General features: G+C 35.5%; 1 protein-coding gene across 10 annotated transcripts in view; it reads right to left on the bottom strand.

The window, feature by feature from the left end:
• CDH18 (cadherin 18) overlaps nt 1–22,188 on the bottom strand; it is a 1,140,329-nt gene that overhangs the window by 384,055 nt on the left and 734,086 nt on the right. For all 10 annotated transcript variants that reach the window (XM_078365644.1, XM_078365646.1, XM_078365648.1 and 7 more), the window contains one exon: nt 1,363–1,846. In XM_078365644.1, coding sequence (XP_078221770.1) covers nt 1,363–1,590 — 228 coding nt within the window. In that variant the 5' untranslated portion in view covers nt 1,591–1,846. The remainder of the gene's footprint in view (nt 1–1,362; nt 1,847–22,188) is intronic.

Genomic DNA, 22,188 nt, shown 5'->3' with positions numbered 1-22,188 from the left:
AAACCTGCATCTTTTGCACATGCATCCCAGAACTTAAAGTGTAATTTAAAAAAAAAGAAGGATTTTGAAGTTCATAACCCAAATAAATTTCTAGTAATGTAAATGCACTAAAAATGTTAGTACATTTTTAAAAATTTACTTCATGGAATACTTGGTAGGAAAAAAGCATACAATCAAGATGGATCTTTTGTCTCATTTTAATATGCATATGAGAATATGATACAATTGTTTTAGATCTTTTTTGTGTTCCATATTCTGACTCCACAGCTTCTGCCTTGTATAGAAAATGCAGCTGTAACCCAGTCTCTCTTGGACAAGGGGTGGAACAGATGGCTTGTGATCCTGTACTGCCTACACATTAGGGAAGCACCACAGCTTAGATGGAATACGATTTTTTTAGTACTAACAGTGCTAAAGTGAGAATAAATCATCAATCAGGAAGATAGAAGGCACTGAGCCTGCAGTCACAGATATTCTACTGCTGTGCTTGCTGTTTCTCCCATAGGCCCTGAACAAACTGAAGTGTGGCTGCTTCCACACACCAGTAATTAATCAGAAGAAGGTATCTCCACTTCCCATTTTGTTCTCAACCCTAGAGCCTGGAAGACACATGCTTCAGCTCTCCCATGTTACTGAGCACACAATTTCCTGAACATTTTGATCAGTCATTAAGTTTTCTTTTCTGCGTTTTTGAGAGAAAGGAAACTTGACCTGAAATTACTGATCATTTTGTCAACTTTATTCTACTGTGGTTGATGTAAATGCCAGTATATCCAGTGCATACATAATCTATATTTAAAAGATACCAATATTTTTATAAAAACTAACTTTTGGGGCTGGAAAAGTATTCATATGATTTTAAAGGCTATCTTCAAGAAGAGTAAATCTCTCTAAAAATTAATAGAAAATATTAGACACCATGATAGAGTATCTTCTTTTAAGCCACATGAGCAGTAGAAATATATGAAAATAGCAGTAAATATCAGTGTACCAATAAGTGACATGTGAATTTCAATATACCTTCAAGGTAATACAAAAAATCACTTGCTCAATTATGTATTCCACTAAGTCTTTCCAATTTATAAGAGAGAAAAGAGAGGTAATATGCTTGTAATGAACATTCAGTCTTGTATGTATGGGCCAATGTTTGAGAGGTATAATATGATTAATAATATTTCCTTTCTACAATTATTATTGTGAGCTCTCTAGTATAAATAGTAGTTTCTATAGCATAATTCACTCCATAACATAATTTGCTTTATATATACATATATGTATCTTCATATATTTCTTCAACATCAGCTCATATTACCCCACAATTTCTCAGGATAGAAAACAACAACAAAACAACTAAAAACTTACTTTTCCAACGTACTGAGGATCTGGTCCCATATGTTCTTCTAAAACAAAGAACTGATTCCATACCCATCCCCTTTTGGGACGATGGTGGACTTCGGTTTCACCTTCAATGTGTTTGGTTTGGTTTCTCGTCACCTTGATGGAGCTGTGGTGAGCAGTTCCATAACACCTCTGCACAAAACAGAGACACACTAGGACTGGACAGATGCAAGATGTGCTCGTAATTTTCATTGTAAGATAACTTTCTAGTTCACAGTTTTCCTTCTTTTCCTTGTCAGCTACAAATGCTTAGTGAGCATTCAAGAGAGAAGCCAAAGCATCTTTAGGAAGGACAGTCCAAAGTAAATTGTTTAGCGGGTCCATGATTTAACTGTCCATCAGGGAAAGGTCAGACCATATTTACATTCTGAACCACTTGGAAAATCACAGCTGTAGTTGTCTGATTCCAACTCTTCACAGTAGTTGAACACAAGCAACCATTTTCAACCTAATGGAAAGAGAAAATTATATATGTTACAAGACATAGTTTTTTAACTATTCATTCTGAATACAAATTTTACTATTTTGCAATGTGATACTGATAGGCAAAGAACATTTACAAATTCTTTCAGACACATACACAAACCTAAACACTCCTATGTTTACATGCATTTTTATATGAAACTTCCTGTTTGTACCATTAATACTCAATTACAAATATATGTATAAGTATTGTTTTTGTTAGACATAATACACAGTTGTTATATATACCACACATTAATTACCTACTGTATGAGACTCATCAAACTTGAACAAAATATCCCAAAGGCTGAAAAATTGTCACAGACCATAACCGCAATCACATAGGAATGCAAAGTGCTCAGTAAGTAAAATAGAAGAAAAGAAAAGAGTAAGAAAAAAGGAGGCTGAAAAAAGAAATGAATGCAACTTAAAATTACTCCAGGTTTGGGTAACAGATTGGCAGGGTTGAGTATGAATGAGAATGCCAATTGGCTAAATTACAGCTTGTGTAAATTTTGATAGGTCCTGCATATCTACCAAGAGTATGGACTTCACACACAGACAAAGCAGATTTTCAAGCTTGGGAATTACATTACTAGGCTTGATTTTTAGTACACATAATTCTAGCATCTATCTAAAGAAAAGATTTAAAAAGATAAAAATAGTGGCAAATAGAAAAAAATACTTTGATTTTTAAAATAATAAAACATTGAATATATGAGTGCAGGTTATACTATGAGTGGGCAACAAAGTAAACATGAAAAACATTTCTGAAAAATTAATGACAGGATTTGGGAGAGAAAAGAAGGCCTGAAATTTGGGCTGGGTGCGGTAGCTCGTGCCTGTAATCCAAGCACTTTGGAAGGTCGAGGTGGGTGGATCACTTGAGGTCAGAAGTTTGAGACCAGCTTAGCCAACATGGTTTAACCCCATCTCTACTAAAAATACAAAACTAGCTGGGCATGGTGGCACACACCTGTAATCCCAGCTACTTGGGAGGCTGAGGCAGGAGAATCCTTTGAACCCAGGAGACAGAGATTCCAGTGAGCTGAGATCATGCCACTGTATTCCAGCCTCGGCAAAAAGAACAAAACTCTTTCTCAAAAAAAACAAAATAAAATAAATGTCTGAAATTATAAGTATATTTAAAGCAGATAAAATTTTGCATCAAGTTTTGCTTTACTATTATATATGTGTATCTGTATATGTGTTTAGGAAGATTACATTGATTCAAGAATATGGCTATTTCATTTAGTAAACCATAATCAAATGAATCACTGTCTCACTGCATGAAATTCACCTCTGTAAATCAGTACAAACTGAAATGTAGATCTGAATAAATAAAAGTTGACATGACACTGTAATTGATTTATTATACTGAAAACAAATAATCAGTTACAGCATGATTCTCTTACACAGTTGAGGAAAGGTGCTATACAGATTTGGTCAGGAAGGAAAAAAATCACATGAAACTCAAGAGCAGGGCATTTATCTCTAAGTATTTCTCTCCATAAATGAGGGTTAATAATAGTGCTTACTTCACCATTGTGCAAGAATTGTATTAGATTAGAAGAATTGGAATTTCATTTTTATCATTAGATAAATATAAAACTTAAGTTTTTAAACATTTTTAAAAGCAAAGGTATCCTTCCCTCTGGATTAAATCAAAACAACTTTGAAACTCTCCTAAAATATAAGACAGAGCAATACTATTCTAGCTCCAACATGATAAAAACAGTGGAGAGTCAGTAAACACAGGTTTTCTTTTTTACTTACTAGATGAATGTATGTGAACTGTCTTATTTCTTTCAGTCTATCCTCATTTATTACAATTTTTGACTGGAATAACTGTATTAAATGTTCTTTCCAGCATGTGTAATAAATTATCTAAATAAATTTATATTAAACTTTTTTTTTCTAGAGGAGTGGTGAGATCTGTTTCCTTTTTTTTTTTTTTGAGACAGAGTTTCGCTCTTGTTACCCAGGCTGGAGTGCAATGGCGTGATCTCGGCTCACCGCAACCTCCGCCTCCTGGGTTCAGGCAATTCTCCTGCCTCAGCCTCCTGAGTAGCTGGGATTACAGGCACGCATCACCATGCCCAGCTAATTTTTTGTATTTTTAGTAGAGACGGGGTTTCACCATGTTGACCAGGATGGTCTTGATCTCTTGACCTCGTGATCCACCCGCCTGGGCCTCCCAATATATTAAACTTTTTATTTTCCAAGACAGTCTTTGAAATTTCAAATCATGAATTCCAAAAAAAAAAAAAAAAATCCTTTATCTACTTTTTCTTCCTAGAAGCCAAGTTGTTGATGATATAGAAGGTGTTGTTATTTTAATACTTTCACACCATTTGGTGTGATTTTCAAATAAAATTAACATCTTTGCCCTTTATGCTAAGTTGTTTAACAAAGCATAATTTACCAGTAGAAGGTGAAGAAAGTGGTTTTGTAATGCATTACGGATATGCAAAATGAGTATTTTCTTTACAATGCTGATTGTGTGTCATTCCAAATTACATAAATGCATTTTGATCTATACATGCTTAATATGGTTATGAGTCTCTATTATGACAATTATGAAAGAGTTATATACTGTGCTATGCAATAAAAGAATAAATGTAAACATCACTACAGTGCTTATGGAGATAATTTTATTTACTATATAATAAGAGGATGAAACCTAAACTCCAAATATAAAATTTTTCTGCTTTACTGCAAGAAATCTGTCTCTGCATAAGTTAGAAAGAATTGAAATTCAAACAATAAGAAAATAAACCACTGATTGAGACCAATACAATAGAAATATGTAGTAGACATTTTCCATTTTATGACTGAACAGTGCTCAAAGACCCTGCTGCATTCATGGAACATCCATTATGTGAATTCTGATAATCAGAGCCCTGACTTTCACCACTACTCACTTAGGCACCAATATGGTCTGGCTCTGTGTCCCCACCTAAATCTCATCTTGAATTATAATCTGATTTGTAATCCCCATTTTGGGAAAAGCACCTCATAGGAGGTGACTGGATCATGAGGGCTCTTCCTCTACACTGTTCTCTTGATAGTGAGTTATCACAGGATCTGATGGTTTTATAAGGGATTCTTCCCCCTTCACTCTGCACGTCTCTCTTTTGTTGCCTTGTGAAGAAGGACATGTTTGCTTCCCATTTCGCCAAGATTATAAGTTTCCTGAAGCTCCCCTACCCCCCGCCATGTGGAACTCGGGGTCAATTAAACCTCTTTGCTTTATATATTACCCACTCTTGTGTACTTCTTAATAGCAGTGTGAAAATGAACTAACACAGTAAATTTTTACCAGTGCAGTGGGATAGTGCTATAAAAATACCTCAAAATGTGGAAGTAACATTAGAAACTGGATAGCAAGAAGAAGAAGGAATAGTTTGGAAGGTTCGGAAGAAGATAGGAAGATGTGGGAAAATTTGGAACTTCCTAGACAATTGTTGAATGATTTTAACCCAAATGCTGATAATGAATAACGAGTGGACAATGAAGTCTAGGTTGTGGTTTCAGATAGACTTGAGAAATTTTGGGGAACTGGAGAAAAGGTCACTCTTATTATATTTTAGCAAAGAAACTGGTGCTATTTTATCTTATTATATTTTAGCAAAGAAACTGGTACTAGAGATCTGTGGAACTTTGAACTTGAGAGAATTGGTCTGTAATGCAGAGTATTATAGTTTGGAAAATTTGCAGTCTGAAAATGTGATAGAAAACAAAAACTCATTTTCTGTAGAGAAATTCAAGCTAGCGGTAGAAATTTGCATAAGAAACAAGGAGCTGATTCACCAAGACAATGGGGAAAATGCCTCCAGGCCATGTCAGAGACCTCCATGGCAGCCCTTTCATCAAAGGACCAGAATCTTAGGAAGAACAAATAGTTTCCTGGGTCAAGCCCAGGGTCTTGCTGCTTTGTGCCATCTTAAGACCCAGCACCCTGTGTCCCATCCATGGGTAAAAGAGGCCACCGTACACCTCAGGTTGTTGCTTCAGAGGTGGCAAGCACCAAGCATTGCACCAAGTACTTGGAAGCACCAAGTGTCTTCTAAATGATCTTGGGCTCACAACTGCACAGAATTGAAGAATTAAGGTTTGGGAACTTCCACCTAGATAGCAGAGGATGTATAGGAACACCTGAAAGTTTAGGTGTTTTGCATGGCAGAAATTTGCTGCAGGGGTGAGGCCCTCATGGAGAATCTCCGCTAGGGCAGTGCAGAAGGGAAATGTGGGCTTGGAGCCCCCACATAGAGTCCCCACTGGGGCATTGCCTAGTGGAGCTGTGAGAAGAGAGTCACCATCCTCCAAAACCCAGAATGGTAGGTCTACCAACAGCTTGCACTGTGCATCTGAAAAAGCTGAAGACACTCAATGCCAGCTGTGAAACTAGCCAGAGCAGAGGCATGTACCCTAAAAAGCCACAGGGGTGGAGCTTCTCAAAGCCATGGAAGCCCACCCTTTGCATCAGCGTGCCCTGGATATAAAACATTAAGTCAAAGGAGATTATTTTGGAGCTTTAAGATTTCATGATTGTCCCACTCACTTTTGGATTTGCATGGGGCCTGTATCTCCTTTGTTCTGGCCAATTTCTCCCATTGGAGGAGAATTCTAAGATTAATTCTTATTTAAAAATGTTCCCATTTCAGGGAGCATTTATCCAATGCCTGTACCCTCATTGTATCTATGAAGTAACTAACTTGCTTTTGATTCTAAGTGGAAGTGATTTGCCTTGTCTCAGATGAGAATTTGGACTTGGACATTTGAGTTAATTCTGGGAAGAATTAAAATTTTGAGGGACTGTAGGAAAGGCACAATTGGGTTTTGAAACGTGAGAAAGACAAGATTTGCAAGGGGTCAGGAGTGGAGTAATAGAGTCTGGCTCTGTGTCCCCACCCAAATCTCATCTTTAATTGTTACCTGAATTGTAATCCCCATTTTAGGAAAAGAAACTCATGGAAGATAATTGGATTATAGGGGCTAGTCTCCAATGTTCTTTCCATGATAATGAGTTGTTATGAGATCTGATGATTTTATAAAGGGTTCTTTCCCCTTTGCTCTACAATTCTCTTTCCTGCAGCCATCTAAAAAAGGACATGTTTGTTTCCCCTTATACCGTGATTGTAAATTTCCTGAGGCCTCCCTAGCTTTGTGGCACTGTGAGTCAATTAAAACTTTCTCCTTTATAAATTACCCAGTCTTGAATATTTATTTATAACAGTGTGAAAATAGACTAATACAGGCACCAAATACTTTTCTTTCTACATCCTTTCACTGGAAATTTCATCAATGACATATGCATGTAAATGATATGCTCAAGTGATCGAAAGATGTAGAAACAGTTGAGAAATAGTCCACAGGAGTGGTAATTATTTCAAGACTCGAATAGTGGTGGTGAGTTCTGCAGATATGACAGACAGAATCCAGGGTCATAAATTAGAAGAGTTCTAGTTACATTGTTCTAATGGCAAGTACTTGACATTGTTTCCAGCTGTCTAAATTCCATTGTTTCCTATTTCTCCCTAAACTTGATTCCTAAACACCCTCATCAATTCAATGGCTATTCAACACAAATCAAACAAATGTATTTGCTGTTTTTTCTAGCCAAAGTTGACTTCTGGTCTTTCAAAAAATGAACAGTCTCTAATAAAAAACATTACTGTAATAATACTCCAAAATTAAGTTGTTTACAAATAATGCATTGTGTGCAATAAAGTATAATATAGACTTCAGCTTTCTACTAATGAATCTTAGTGATTTAACACTGCTTACTAAGACTCATTACTTTCCCTGTAACTATTCTCTTTCATTAGTAAACTTAAAAAAACTGTACTGCAGGATAAGCGATGTAACCTCAACTGTTATTAAAACACTGTCACACTTGTATTGGCACTTTATTCTCTGAGTTTCACCTTTCTCATTTATAGATCAAGGGCTTTCAGATGGATGCAGTGGCTCATGCCTGTAATGCAGGCACTTTGGAAAGCTGAGCCAGGCAGATCACTTATGATGAGGCCTTTAAGACCATCCTGGCCAACATGGTGAAACCTTGTCTCTACTAAAGTTACAAAAATTAGCCGGGCATGGTGACACATGCCTGTCATCCCAGCTGTTTGGGAGGCTGAGGCAGGGGAATCCCTTGAACCTGGAAGAAAGAGGTTCCAGTGAGCAGAGATTGCTCCCCTGCACACCAGCCTGGGGGACAGAGAAAGACTCTGTCTCTAAGTACATAAATGATAAATCAAGTTTTCATCGAATTATGTTTAAGCATGTTCACTTTCCTAAATCTTTGTATTTATTATTTCATAACTGTATCACTTTCAAATTACTTTGTTTATTTTGTTGAATTACTCAAATCACTAAAGATTATATCATTAGCTATACATAGCTCTTTAGCACATGCATTTCTTCAGAGGGTTCTGAAAAAATACCATTCTCAATAAAAATAATTCTCACATGTACCCAAATGTTATTGCTTATCATTAGGGTCCTCAACTGAATTTTCTTACCCTGTTGGTTCCTAATTCATAAACCCTAGACTCTAAGGAGGTCTTGAAAATATTTTCTGCTAGCTTTTAAAAACAGTTTTCTTTTGTTGCTTTTATTGATTTAAAAATTGTCAGTGAAAAAATATTCTATGTACATTATTTCATGAATGAATCATTCAATTTTCCATATGGGTGGGATGACATAAGATATAATTTCACATGTTCAGCAAACATAGAATTATAATTGCCATTGACTTCTAAAATGTAATATTATGTATTATTGGCAGGAATATCGTCTGGTTTTGTGTAGAGCAAGACTAATTAAATAATGTCAAAAGAAAAACTATGATGAAAAGATCTTAATTGTTGGAATCATTATGAGATATATACAAATGTCTTATGTGGAGAAGCACATGCCAAGAAATCACAAGGCTCAGAGGGTAGAAAGAGACTTGCCAACTGTCAAGCTGTAACTCCATCATATGATAAGGCTGGTTTTCTTGAGAAGACAACTAATTTGAAAATAATGGAACTTACTTTGTCCAAGATGAACGATTTAAAGCCATTATACTGTCAGACAGATTTAAATATATAGATTTTGTACTAATATTGATTTCTGGGGTACTTACATAAGGTGAAAGTTATAGGTAGTGAATAAAAGCTAATTTTTTTCCAGGTTTAACTAATAATTAACTATTTGCTACCTAACTATATATATATATATATTTATCCTCAGAATATTAGAATATATACCTATCCTCTAAATGCTTAAAATTATGTTTGAATTGGTGGTTACAGGCATAACTCATATTGATGGCAAGATATATTCTCAGGCATATGTCTGACTTTGAGGCTATTGTTTCCATTATTTTCGTATCTAGTGATCAGCAGTAACAGTATTATTCTATCATTCTAAGATTAATTCTTGTTCAATTTCTAATAATATTGACTTCTGATTTTTGTTTTGCCTTCTGTCTTTTACTCTCAAATTTTACTATTTTCTCTATAGCTTTGTTTAATTTCAATCAATAATTTATCAGTTTAATAATTAATTTTATTCTTCCATCTGTGTCCATTGGCTTAAGTATCTCTTGCTTACTGTTAAAATGCAGATATCCATAAACCACATGAAATCGTAGAGAACCTCATCTAAATTTGTTGCAAGAATTGTTTCCAGATTGATTTTCAAATCTGTATTTTCAATTTCATTTTGACCACTTCAAGATTGTTTTATAATCTTAGTGTTTTGATTAATTTAGAAAAAATAAATTACATTTTCTGAAAGCAAGTATGTATATATTTATATATATGCATATATATACATATGCACATATATATATATATATATAAAACAGCTAAATATATTTAAAATGATCTTAAGACATGGTTTTCTCTGAAATATAATAAAATGTTAATAAGTAAATCACAAAAGATGAACTTTTGCATATTGTGTTTTCCTGTTGGAAATATTCATTTAAGCTTATGGAGACAGCAATGAAAACAATGCATGGATACGTCCAGGCATTTTTTTTTTTTTGGCATGGCTGATTCAACTACGTTTGCCTTGAAAACTGTAGTCTCCAAACTCTGTTTAACTTAATTTATCCTCCAAGGTCTACATTAAAGCCTGTTTCTCCACAAAATATTCTCAGTTTGGGTAGTAAATTCTCTTTGTGTCTTTTGCATTTCTGTACATCTTCCGGACAAGAGGCATTGACAGCTTTATTTCATAATATTTTTTTGGTGGATGTTAGTACAACAAACAGCCTTAGAAGTCAAAGATAGAACCTTTTGGGGGGACAAACGGCAGATTTGTTTTCTGGCTGGATTGTAAAGATAATGTCTTCGAAGACAAAGCTGGGGAAAGTGTACTAGCAGACCCTGTAAATATTTGAGATTCTAGAGCTCAGACTTCCTGTCTAATAATCTCAAAAAATCTTTGGAAGAATTAATCGGAGTATTTACTGAGGTCAAGAGTACCTGGATGGCTCAGTCAAAATATACCACAAGTGCTGGAGAAATAAAAGTCAAAGTACATCCCTTAAGTGAATAATATGGTTTGGATCTGAGTCCCCACCCAAATCTCATATTGAATTGTAATCCCCAGTGTTGGAGGTAGGGCCTGGTGGAAGGTGATTGGATCATGGAGTGGTTTCTCATGAATTTCGTATCATGCTCTTGGTACTGCCCTCACAATGATAACTTTGTTTTCCTGAGATCTTGTTGTTTAAAAGTGTGCAGCACTTCCTGGTCTCTCTCTTGCTCCTGCTTTTTCCATGTGATGTGCCTCCTCTTTGTTCACCTTCCACCAGGACTGGAAGTTTCCTGAGGTAGTTTCAGAAGCAGATGCTGCCATACTTCCTGTGTAGCCTGCAGAGCCGTGAGCCAATCAAACCAGTTTTCTTATAAGTATCCAGTCTTGGGTATTTCTTCATAGCAATTCAAGAATGGCCTAATACATTAAGAATAGCCTGCTCTTTGCAAGAGATATAATGTTACATGCATCATTTATTTGTATTTGTTATTTTTTTTGAATCCTTGGAATTATTCCATGAACTGGATACATGGACACAATCTTAGCTATAATTTGGATTTATATTTTTTGAAAAGAAACTAACATGAATCAGAGACAGTATTCATTAACATCTTAGTAATATTTAACACTTGCCCATTTCTTCTTAGTAAAGGCTAACGGTTTTTATTCATGTAATTTATAGTATATGTATAATTTTAAAATGTTTCTCATGTAAGTCTTGAAAACACACATTTTACAATGGAACCACATTAATGCATGCCTCAAATTGACATGTACCCCCAAATAAATTCAATATTAGGAATAATAGTAATCCTACAATGGCATTGAAATAATTTAGATTTTCTCTACAGTGTATTATTTAACAATTTATACACTCTATTAGCTTACTTTACCTATAAAACTAGGACTATGACTCCCCCCTTTTGGGATATGTCATTTTTCCTGATTTATATAGAAACTTGGTGGCTTGCTTAAAATATATTTAATATCATTATTCACATTTGTAAGAAAATTATGTTAAATTTTTCAGCATTGCACAAGTGTGAAATATTGAGTGAGACCAACTTTGAAGTTAAAACTGTTATAATTAGTTTTTCTTAAAAACATAACTCCACAGGAGTCACATTAGGTGTAACTGAGGCATTGCACTTCTTAATTTCAATTAATCAGTAATTTTGATAAAATGTTCCAAACAGAAAAAGTTATGAGTGGTGATTTTATACATATATGTAAGACACTAGCTTTAAATGCTCTAATGATTCATGGTTCTTTATATCTGTATTCAGGTTCAACTTTAGCTTCCACCACTTCATTCATACATTTGTCAATATTGTCCGCTGTGAGACCCCACTGTAAGCCTATTTTATCTACTTGGCAACACTTTTAACCTAGGACTATGTCATTATATGTCACCGACACAATAAACAAAGTCAAACAGATCTATACTGGTGCCACCACAACTTCACAATCTCTAAACTTGAATGGTTCTCCGTGTTCTTTTATCCTATTGTATCATATAAACTCCGTCATCTATGCCATATTTTCAATTAGAAACTATTCATCAATTTTAATAAACCACACCTAAATGTCTTAACATGAAAAACAAAACATTTTCTATTGTTATACTCTCATAAAATTTTATATTCCATATGCTGAATAATTATAGTACTTTGAATGCATAATGTTTTATCACATGCTATTCCACAGTGTTTGCTTCTTCAGAAATACCTCTCACAAGTTTGATGCCTGAAAAGTTTACTTATTCTTTAAGCATAAGTACCTTTAAATTCAAATCCTCACCATGCTACATGTGTTAAGTACTCCCTTTTCTGTGCACCAATAACACATTATAAACATAATTTGATTTTGTCTTATAAAACTGTATCACATTTTTTTCTCATACTATATAATATTTTCATAAACTACAGATTCACTAATAATCAGTCCCAAAGGGTGATTTCCACTGTGCATGGGATAGCAAAGATCATCTCTATGCCAACCACCAGGAATAGCAGTCTGAACGCCTCCACCCCCAGCATCCTGGGCTACAGTTTCACCAACTGCCTGAGTCCCATGAGACAGTAGATACTCAAGCACAATAAGTTATATGAAATGGATTTACTACTTGGGGATACTCAGCAGGGAGCAAAAGAACTCTGGGATTCATTGTGAGATGGTCTGAAAAGACTCAGGGAAGTTGTCTGGGGTGGATAGTCGGGACTGCCTTGTGCTCCATCACAACTGAGGGACTTTGAAGGAAGCCAGTCCACCCTGGGTTGTATGCCTCAGGAACCATGTGACACACTGGAAAAAACTTTGTAGGCATTCTGCTTCCAAGAGAAAGAAGAGCAAAGGCTTGGCTGCCCATGACAGTGCCTTTTTAATTCAAGATGTTACATTCTCTAGGAAGGTCAGAAGCAGAGCCCATGTTTCAGACAGCTCCTCCCTCTCAAGGTACTACTTTCTGAGCATGTTCTACAGTTATTCTGACAACTACATGCAAGAGAGGGGGTAGTGACTGAGTCAACCATGGCTACCCAGGGACCATCTAGCAGACTGTGAACTTCCTAAAAAACAAGACATATATATTGTTGTTTCTCACACACTTGGAGTAGAGTAGGCATAAAAGCTGTCATTTGAATGAATGTCTGAATTGCCTAATAACATATATAAACTCAATCTAATAAACAAATAGTTAAACCTAATAGCCTAAGTGAACTAAATTGCAATTGAGGCTTTCAATAAAAATTAAATTGTAATATGACTTAATGATTTATAATAACATCCAATAATGCTGATATAAAGCAAACTATTGCAAATCCCATAAGGCAGGCAAATTTGCTTTCTCTGTGTTACGTTTTTGTGTAAAAGTTTTTATTATATTCTATTACATGCAAATTACTATACTATGGTCTTTCAAGATTTCAAGAGAACAGTCTGAAATGAAGGTAACCCATAAAGTAACTCTAATCTGATAAGAGAAATATTATAATATTATATATAACAAAAACTCCACATTGCTGTTAAATTTGTATACCTTATAATGCGAAGTTCATTTTATATTATACATCATTTTATTTTCACTGTATGGTAAATGCAAGATGATAAAATAAGAGATATATTAGTCACATACAAAAAGATTCAAGATGAGAAGTAGTATTCCTGCACACTTGAAAGTGTTCAATTTTTAGAAGAGGACACAATTTTATGTGCATTTCAATGGTTTTACTTAAGGATTTTTATTTTCTATTATTATTATTTTGAGGTAGGGTCTCGCTCTGTCATCCTGGCTGGAGTGCCATGTCACTATTATAGCTTACTTCAGCCTCAATTTACCGGGATAAAACAATCCTTCCACCTCAGCCTCCTAAGTAGCTGGGACTTCAGGCATGCGCCACCATGCTCAGCTAACTTTCAGCTTTTTTTGTAAAAATGGCATCTAGTTATGTTGCCCAGGCTAGTCTTGTACTCCTGAGCTCAGGCAATTCTCCTCTCTTGGCATTCCAAAGTGCTGGGTCAAATATTACTAAACCCACTTAATAAATACTTCTATCATATTTCAGCAAATATTTATTGAGCATCCACTATAGACCAGTCACTAATGTTAGAGATTACTGATTAAATATACAATGGATTTTCTTGCTATTATATTATCTGAGAGGTCATAAAAAAGTAAACAAACACACAAATATTTTTAAGTAACAGTATGTGTGATGGCAGAAAACAAGACAAAGCAAAATAAATAAAACATTTGTGTCTTAAAGCCAAGTGAATTCAAAACATTTCAAAATGAGTGATCAGAGAGAAGTTATCTCTTAAAGGCCTAAAGTTTGAAGAGGCATGACTCACAGAGAAGGCAAACATGAAGATGTGAAGTGAAATATTTCCAGACAGAAAACAAGAAATGAAAAGACCCTATTTCAAGATGAGCTTATCATGAGTAAGAAAATAAAACCCAGCTGTGCTCAAAAACAGTGGGGCTGGCAGTGTAAATGGTGATAGATAGCATCAAAGACAGGCAGGATTCAGAACACCAAGAGCCTTTGAGGATATTGGGTTGTATTTTAAATTTTTGTTGTAAAAGATGCACACCATGAAATCCATCTGCTTAAACAAAATTTTAAGTAGACACTGTAGTATTGTTCAGTATAACAGCAGACGTCTAGAAGCGTTTCATTTCGCTTGATGGAAACTTTTTCCCCACTAAGTAGTAACTCCCCATCTCTCTCTCCCACAACCACTGGCAATCACAATTTTGCTTTCAGCTTCAGTGGGTTTGATTATATCTGATATCTCACAGAGGTTGAAACGTAGAATTTTTCCGTGACTAGCATTTCACTTTCCCAAGTACTTGCAATTTAACACAAACTATTACAGAGGGCAGAATTTTCCTCTTTTTTTTAAGACTGAATAATATTCCACTGTATATACATACCAAAAGTTTTTATTATTAATCTGTCAATGGACATTTAAGCTGTTTCCACCTCTGTCTTGGTTATTATGAACAGTGCTACAATAAGCATGAGGGTACAGATACCTCTTTAAAATCTCCATTTTATTTATTTTGAATAAATATCAGTGGATCATATAGAAAGTTCTATTTTTAATTTTTAAAGGGAACTTCATAATTTTGACATTGGAGCTGCACCATTTAACATTTCCATCAAGAATGCACGAGATTTCAAATTTTTGCATATCTTTGCCAACAATTGATATTTTCTAGGGATTTGTTAGTTGGTTTTATTTTTTTTTAATATATAATGACTAGCTCAACAGGTATGAAATGATGTATCATTGTATTTTTACTTGCATTGCCTTGATTAGTGATATTGAAGATGTCATATACCTTTTGGTCATTTTTAGGTGTTTTCTGAAGAAATGTCTACTCAAGTCTTTATCCTTTCTTTCTCAATTGATTTGTGTTCAGAAATCTAAAGTGAGTCTATTGTAGAAAGCATATAATGTGAGCTTGTTTTTGTTAATTGAGCAACTATTTTCTTGATTGGGAAATTTAATCCATTTATATTTAAAGTAAGAATTGAGAGGGAAGAAATTACTATTGCCATTTTGTTATTGTTTCTATCACATTGCTATTTTTATCCCTTTTTTCCTCTCTTGCTATCTGCTTTGTAGTTTTTTAAAAATTTCTTTTAATGGCCTGCTTTGATTTCCTTGTCTTTTTCATTAATGTATCTTCCACAGTATCATTTTTTTGTGCATACAATGGAACTTACAGAAACTTCTGATAATTATAACAATCTATTTTAAGCTGATAACAATTTATATTCAATTAAATACAAAATCTCTACTTTTACTTTTACTTATTCCACACACACATGCTTTATGTTGTGGATATCACAAATATATTTTTATTTTGCGTGCCCATTAATATATTTCACAGTTTTTTGGTGTACTTTTGTCTTTTACCTTCATATTAGAATTTAAAGTGATTTACACACCACTGTTATATTTTTCCAGCATTCCGTTTTTGCCTATATATTTACTTTTACTATCAAGCTTTATATAGTTGACCATTGAACAGCATAGATTTTTAACTATAAAATTTTATTTATTTGTGGACATTTTTCAGCCCAATGTGGATCTAAAATAACGTATTCATGGGATGTGAAACCCCTCTAGAGAGAGCGCCAACTTTTCCTATACATGGGTTTCACATTGACCAACTGCTGGAATGGATTAAATGCAGATTTTGGAATAAACACGGGTCCTAAAACTGAACTTTCATGTATACTGAGGGGTAATTGTACTTTCATATATTTTCAAATTGCTATTTAGCATGTTTTCACTTGAACTCAAGGATTCCATTTGGCATCTTTTATAAGGCAGGTCTTGTGGTAATGAACCCCCTCAGTATTTAGTCTAGTCTTCATCTCTCTACTTTTGAAGGTCAGATTTACTGTATATAATATTTTTGTCAGCAAGGTATTTTTTTTTATTTTACGTCTAGCACTTTGAATATATTATCCCACACCTTCTGGCCTTCATGATTTCTGCTGCGATATCTGTTTATAGTCTTGTCAACTTTCTCTTTAATGTGATGAGTCACTTTTCTTTTGTTTCTTTCAATATTCTCTTGTCTTCCACTTTTAGCAGTTTTATTTATGCATATATTGTGTTTAAGCTATTTAGAATTCACTGGGCTAACTGCATCTATTATATCTATTTCCTTTCCAAAATTTTGGAAGTTTCCTGTCATTATTTCTCTAAGTAAACTCATTTATCTTTTCTCAATTTCTTTTTTTTGGAATCTCGCAATATACATACTGATCTACTTGATGTTCCATATTTTTTCCTTCAGTATTTTTTATTCTCTTTTCTTTTCCTCCGTAGACTGAACGGTTTCAAATGGCCTGTCTTTAAGTTATGATTCTTCATTCTTTTTTTTTCTTTTTTTTTTAATTATACTTTAAGTTCTGGGGTATATGCAGATCTTGCAGGATTGTTACATAGGTACACACATGCCATGGTGGTTTGCTGCCTCCATCCCCTTGTCACATACATTAGGTATTTCTCCTAATGTTATCCCACTCCAATCTCCCTACACCCTGCTATTCCTCCCCTAGGCCCCAATCCCCCAACAGACCCCACTGTGTGATGTTCCCCTCCCTATGTCCATGTGTTCTCATTGTTCAACACCCACTTAAGAGTGAGAACATGCGGTGTCTGGTTTTATGCTCTTGTGTTATGCGAATCTGCTATAGAACCTTTGCACTAAAATTTTCAGTCTAGTTGTTGTATTATTCAGATCCCAAATTCTTGCTTCTTTATATATATTTAATCTTTTTTGTTGATATTCTCATTTTGGTTATGCATTGTTTTCCTGAGTTTGTTAACAGTTTTAAAATGGTCATTCTTAATTCTTTGTCATATATTTCATATATTTCCACTTTTAGGGTCAGTATCTAGAGATTTATATGTCTCTTTTTTGAGCCATATTTTTGAGCCCTATTTGTTCATTTTCCTTGTAAATTTGTGTTGGTATCTGTGTGTTTAAAAATCAGCCACCTCTCTCAGTCTTTACAATATGATTTCCCAAAGAGAAAGACTTTCTCCAACTAAACTGAGATTCTGCAAACCACTCAAACTTTCTCTCTGGACATATCTTCTTTTGACTTATGTGTGTATATTCCTAATTAGAGGAATCTTCTGATTTCCTTTTTTGGGATCTCATAATTTCTTGCTCTTTCTGGCATCTATATGCTATACCACATAACCGCTGAAGAAGCAGCACAATGCTTGGTTCCCTTTTGCTCTCAGTGGCTCCCATACATCTAGATTATGGTGGGCCATTAATTCCCTAATTGGGCTCTACAAAGGGCAGGCCCTCAGGCAGCCCCATAGTAAGGCTACAATATTTGACATCTTCCTTACTCTTCTCTTTATCCCTTGAGGGAGGAGCCACTGAGCTGTATTAGCCTCTGTCTTCTGTGGTACACGTCTTCTGGAGCAGGCAGGAAACTGCCTGGCTATTTTTTTTTTTCCTCAGTAGCCAATAGGCATGAAGAATATGTCCAGTTCCATCAGTGCTCTGAGACAAGTGAGACAAAAACAAGTCTCTCAGGTAGCTTACATGAAAAGTTAGAATTTTGGACACATGGTCCAATATCTGTCTGAGAAACCAGAAGGTTACTGTTTTCTTCTGATCGCATGATGTTTTACCAGCGTGATGTATTAAAGTGAGAGAATACCACACTTTCCTATCAGCTTAGATTCAGCTAGTTTCACACCTACCTGATATGGAGGAGCCACTTAACCAATATCTAAATGTATCTGAAAGAGAATTAGTCCATGTATTTTGTTGAAATAATGACTCCATGGAAAGGAAGAGGAGTCTGGGACTTTCTAGTCTACCAACTTGTTAATGTAACTCAGGATACTGGATTTTATGCTAATTGAAACAGGAAGACACCGCAGTGGTTTGAGGAGGGTATAACATGATTTTAAAAGTTATTACAGTTTCCATGGAGAGAATGGAATATAGGGCACCAAGAAGGTTAAAAGAGGCAGTGTAGGACTGGGTTGAGGACTACTGCAGACCTACAGGTGAGAAACGAGGGTAGCTAAGACAAAGATGATAGCATAAAAAATTATATATATATATATATATCCATATATATATATATATATGGATATAATATAGCCTATGTAAAAGCTAAGGCTATGTGTTAAACTTTATGATAGATGGATTAAAAGAAAAATACAATTTACAAAGAATCAGAAGAGGTAGGGAGTAACTGGGTAATAAATAGTTGCTTTCAAATTCAGTAAATGTCTGCTTTCATAAGGCATTTGAAAGGAGATGTGGAGTTTGCAGCCAATTAAACTAGCCTCAGCTCAGTGGAGAGGTCAGGACTAAAGATATTAGCATGAAAGTCAGCAGGATACCTTGGAAGGTTAAATTCATGGAGTGACAAGGTCATGCAGGGAGAGATTAAGGTAGAGAAGAGTATAGGGCATAGGGCTCAGTTCTGGGCATTAAACATCTAGAGCTAATAGTAGAAGATCAGGGCCCTATAAATAAAAAGAAATGTGCAGTGAATGAAGTTGGGAAAGATGGAGTGCCATAGATGCCAAGAGAAGAATGCATTTTAAGGTGGAAAAAATTTGAACCTCCAATTAAATTAATATATTTATTTATACAATACCCAGATACCATAAATGTACCCTTTGTATTGAATTTATGCTAATATTTATGTATAGAATGAGGGATAAAAATTAGCATTTTAGATACACACAAACACACACACACAGGCACTCTATATTCCATTATACTCTGCTCAATACTTAAAATCATTATCTTATTAAAATAAGCTGTTTTGTGACAACTTTCTAATTAAAAATATTAAGATATTAATATATTAAATATTAAGATAGAATTGAAGCCATTTGTCTGAGATGAAATTTAAGTGTAGTTCTGTTTTAGTACAGCATCTTTTTCTATCACAGGATTTAAATTAACATAGATTTGAATCATGAAGCTTTTGTAAAATTGCATCATGGTCCTTGAGACGTAAGTCATTATCCCAGAATTTTATTTCCCTGAGTGCTGCATAAATATGATAACAATATTTAAGTCATAGATAAAATGATATGAACTAAAAGAAGACAAACGACTGATAAATTGCTTCTCGGCCTTTTGGCTAAGATCAAGCGTAAATACTGATAGCTCTTACTGATTAATAAGCCCTTAAAATGTATGTAATATTATTTTTGCTATATAGATATACCATTTCAGCATTTAGCTGACATTTATTTTTTTACATGTTACTTTTTGACCCATCTGCAAAATTTAAATATGAAAATTAGGCATGGAATTTTCTATTTTATTATAACTAGTATACAGACTGGGGAGTCAAGATGACTGAATAGACACAACTCCAGTGCACAACACCCAGTGAGAGAGATGCAGAAATCAAGAGATCAAGCTCAACCGAGGTGCCAGGTCCATTTCAACGGGTCCGATCAAACAGTGAGTAAAGCCCAGGCAGGGCAGACCGAGGTGGGGAGGGGTGCCACTTCACTCAGAAAGTACATCTGACTGGTGAGTTGGAGGCTTCCCCTCTGGCACTCTGGTCCGGATACAGAGCTTCCACAAAAGCCTCAGCAATACACAGAATGGGGGATCTTTGCCAGTCAAGTGCCGGGAATTATAAGCGCAGAGTTGAATAATAATCCAGGATGGTGTCCCAGATTGGCACACAGATCTAAGCAAATGCATAAGCCAATAAGCCAGCCGGGAGAGCCTGTGGACCCAGCTATTGCCACCTCCCCCTGCCTGGAGAGAGAGGGAGCTGAAAGTGGGGAGACAGATGGTTTGACTGGGCGGGTCCCTACCCTCTCCCACAAACCCCAGAGGGCTGAAGCACTAACTAATGGGTTATGAAGTCAGTACCTTAGTCTGAGCTAAACCCTGAGTGATCCAGCCCTGTAAAAGAAAGATGCAATCCATCATTAAAGAGGTGGGACTAGGCTTCATATTTTAACAAAAACCACAGGAAGCCCAAGTAGCAATGGGACAGTGTTCTTGACCACCCATCAGCACCTCCGGGTCAGCGGAAGAGGCAGGCCTAACCTCCCAGTGTAAACGAAAAAGACACAGCAAGCTTCCCTAGTAATCTGAAAGAGTCCCTAGAAACCCAGTAGCACCTCCACAGGCAGACAAGTGACCTCATCAAGCAGCTCCCTGAGATCACAGCCAGGTAAATCCATGAAGATGGAAAAAAAAAAAAACCAACAGTACAAAAAAGATGAAACCATCAAAAACCAGAACGCCTCCTCTCCTTCAAGGGATCACAACTCCTCAACAACATGGGAACACAACATGATCGAGAAAGAGTGAGATGAATTGACAGAAACAGACTTCGGAAAGATAAAGGAACACACTCTAAGTCAATGCAAAGAGACCAAAAACCATGAAAAAATGTTAGAAGAAATGCTAACTAGAATAACCAGCTTAGAGAAGAACATAAATGACTTGATGGAGTTGAAAAACACAGCACCAGAACTATATGAAGCAAACACCAGTTTTAATAGCCAAATCAATCAAGCAGAAGAAAGGATAACAGAGATTGAAGATCAACCCAATGAAATAAAAAAAGAAGGCAAGACAAAAGAAAAAAGTGAAAAGAAATGGACAAAGCCTCCAAGAAAAGAGGGATTATGTGAAAAGACATGATCTACACTTGATTGGTGTACCTGAATATGATGGGGAGAATGAATCCAAGCTGGAAAACATGCTCCAGGATATTATCCAGGAGAACTTCCCAAGCCTAGCAAGGCACTCCAACATCAAAATACAAGAAATACAGAGAACTCCACAAAGATAGTCTTAAGGATATAATCATCACATTCACCAGGGTTTAAATGAAGGAAAAAATGCTAAGGGCAGCCAGAGAGAAAGGTCAGGTCACCCATTGAGGGATGCCAATCAGACTCACAACGGATATATCAGCAGAAACCCTGCAAGCCAGAAGAGTGCGGGCCAATATTCAACATCTTTAAAGAAAAGAACTTTCAACCTAGAATCTCATATCCAGCCAAACTAAGCTTTGTAAATGAAGGAGAAATAAAATCCTTTACTGTAAAGCAATTACTGAGAGATGTTGTCACCACCAGACCTGCTCTATAAGAGCTCCTGAAAGAAACACTAAGCATGGAAAGGAACAAGTACCAGTCACTGCAAAAGCACACCAAATGGCAAAGACCAAAAATGCAATGAAGAAAATGAGTCAACTAACAGGCAAGATAACCAGCCAGGAACAAAATGGCAGGATCACACATAACAATAGTAACATTGAATGTAAATGGCTTAAATGCCGCAATCAAAAGACACAGACTGGCAAATTGGATAAAAAGTCAAAACCCATTGTTGTGCTGTATTCAGGAAACCCATCTCACATACAAAGACACACATAGACTCAAAATAAAGGGATGAAAGAAGATTAACCAAGCCAATGGAGAACAAAAAAAAGCAGGGGTTGCAATCCTAGTCTCTGATAAAATGGACTTCAAACCAACAAAGATCAAAAGACACAAAGAAGGACACTATATAATGGTAAAAGGATCAATCCAACAAGAAGAGCTAACTATCCTAAATATATATGCACTCAACACAGGAGCACCCAGATATATAAAGAGAGTTCTTAACAAACTAAAATGAGATTTAGACTCCCACACAATAATAGTGGGAGACTTCAACACTCCACTGTCAATATTAGACAGATCAATGAGACAGAAAATTAACAAGGACATCCAGGACTTGAATGC

This window comes from Callithrix jacchus, chromosome 2, assembly GCF_049354715.1.
Source record: "Callithrix jacchus isolate 240 chromosome 2, calJac240_pri, whole genome shotgun sequence".
In the NCBI taxonomy this organism is placed as follows: domain Eukaryota; kingdom Metazoa; phylum Chordata; class Mammalia; order Primates; family Cebidae; genus Callithrix; species Callithrix jacchus.
This window is presented reverse-complemented; position numbering and strand designations above follow the sequence as displayed.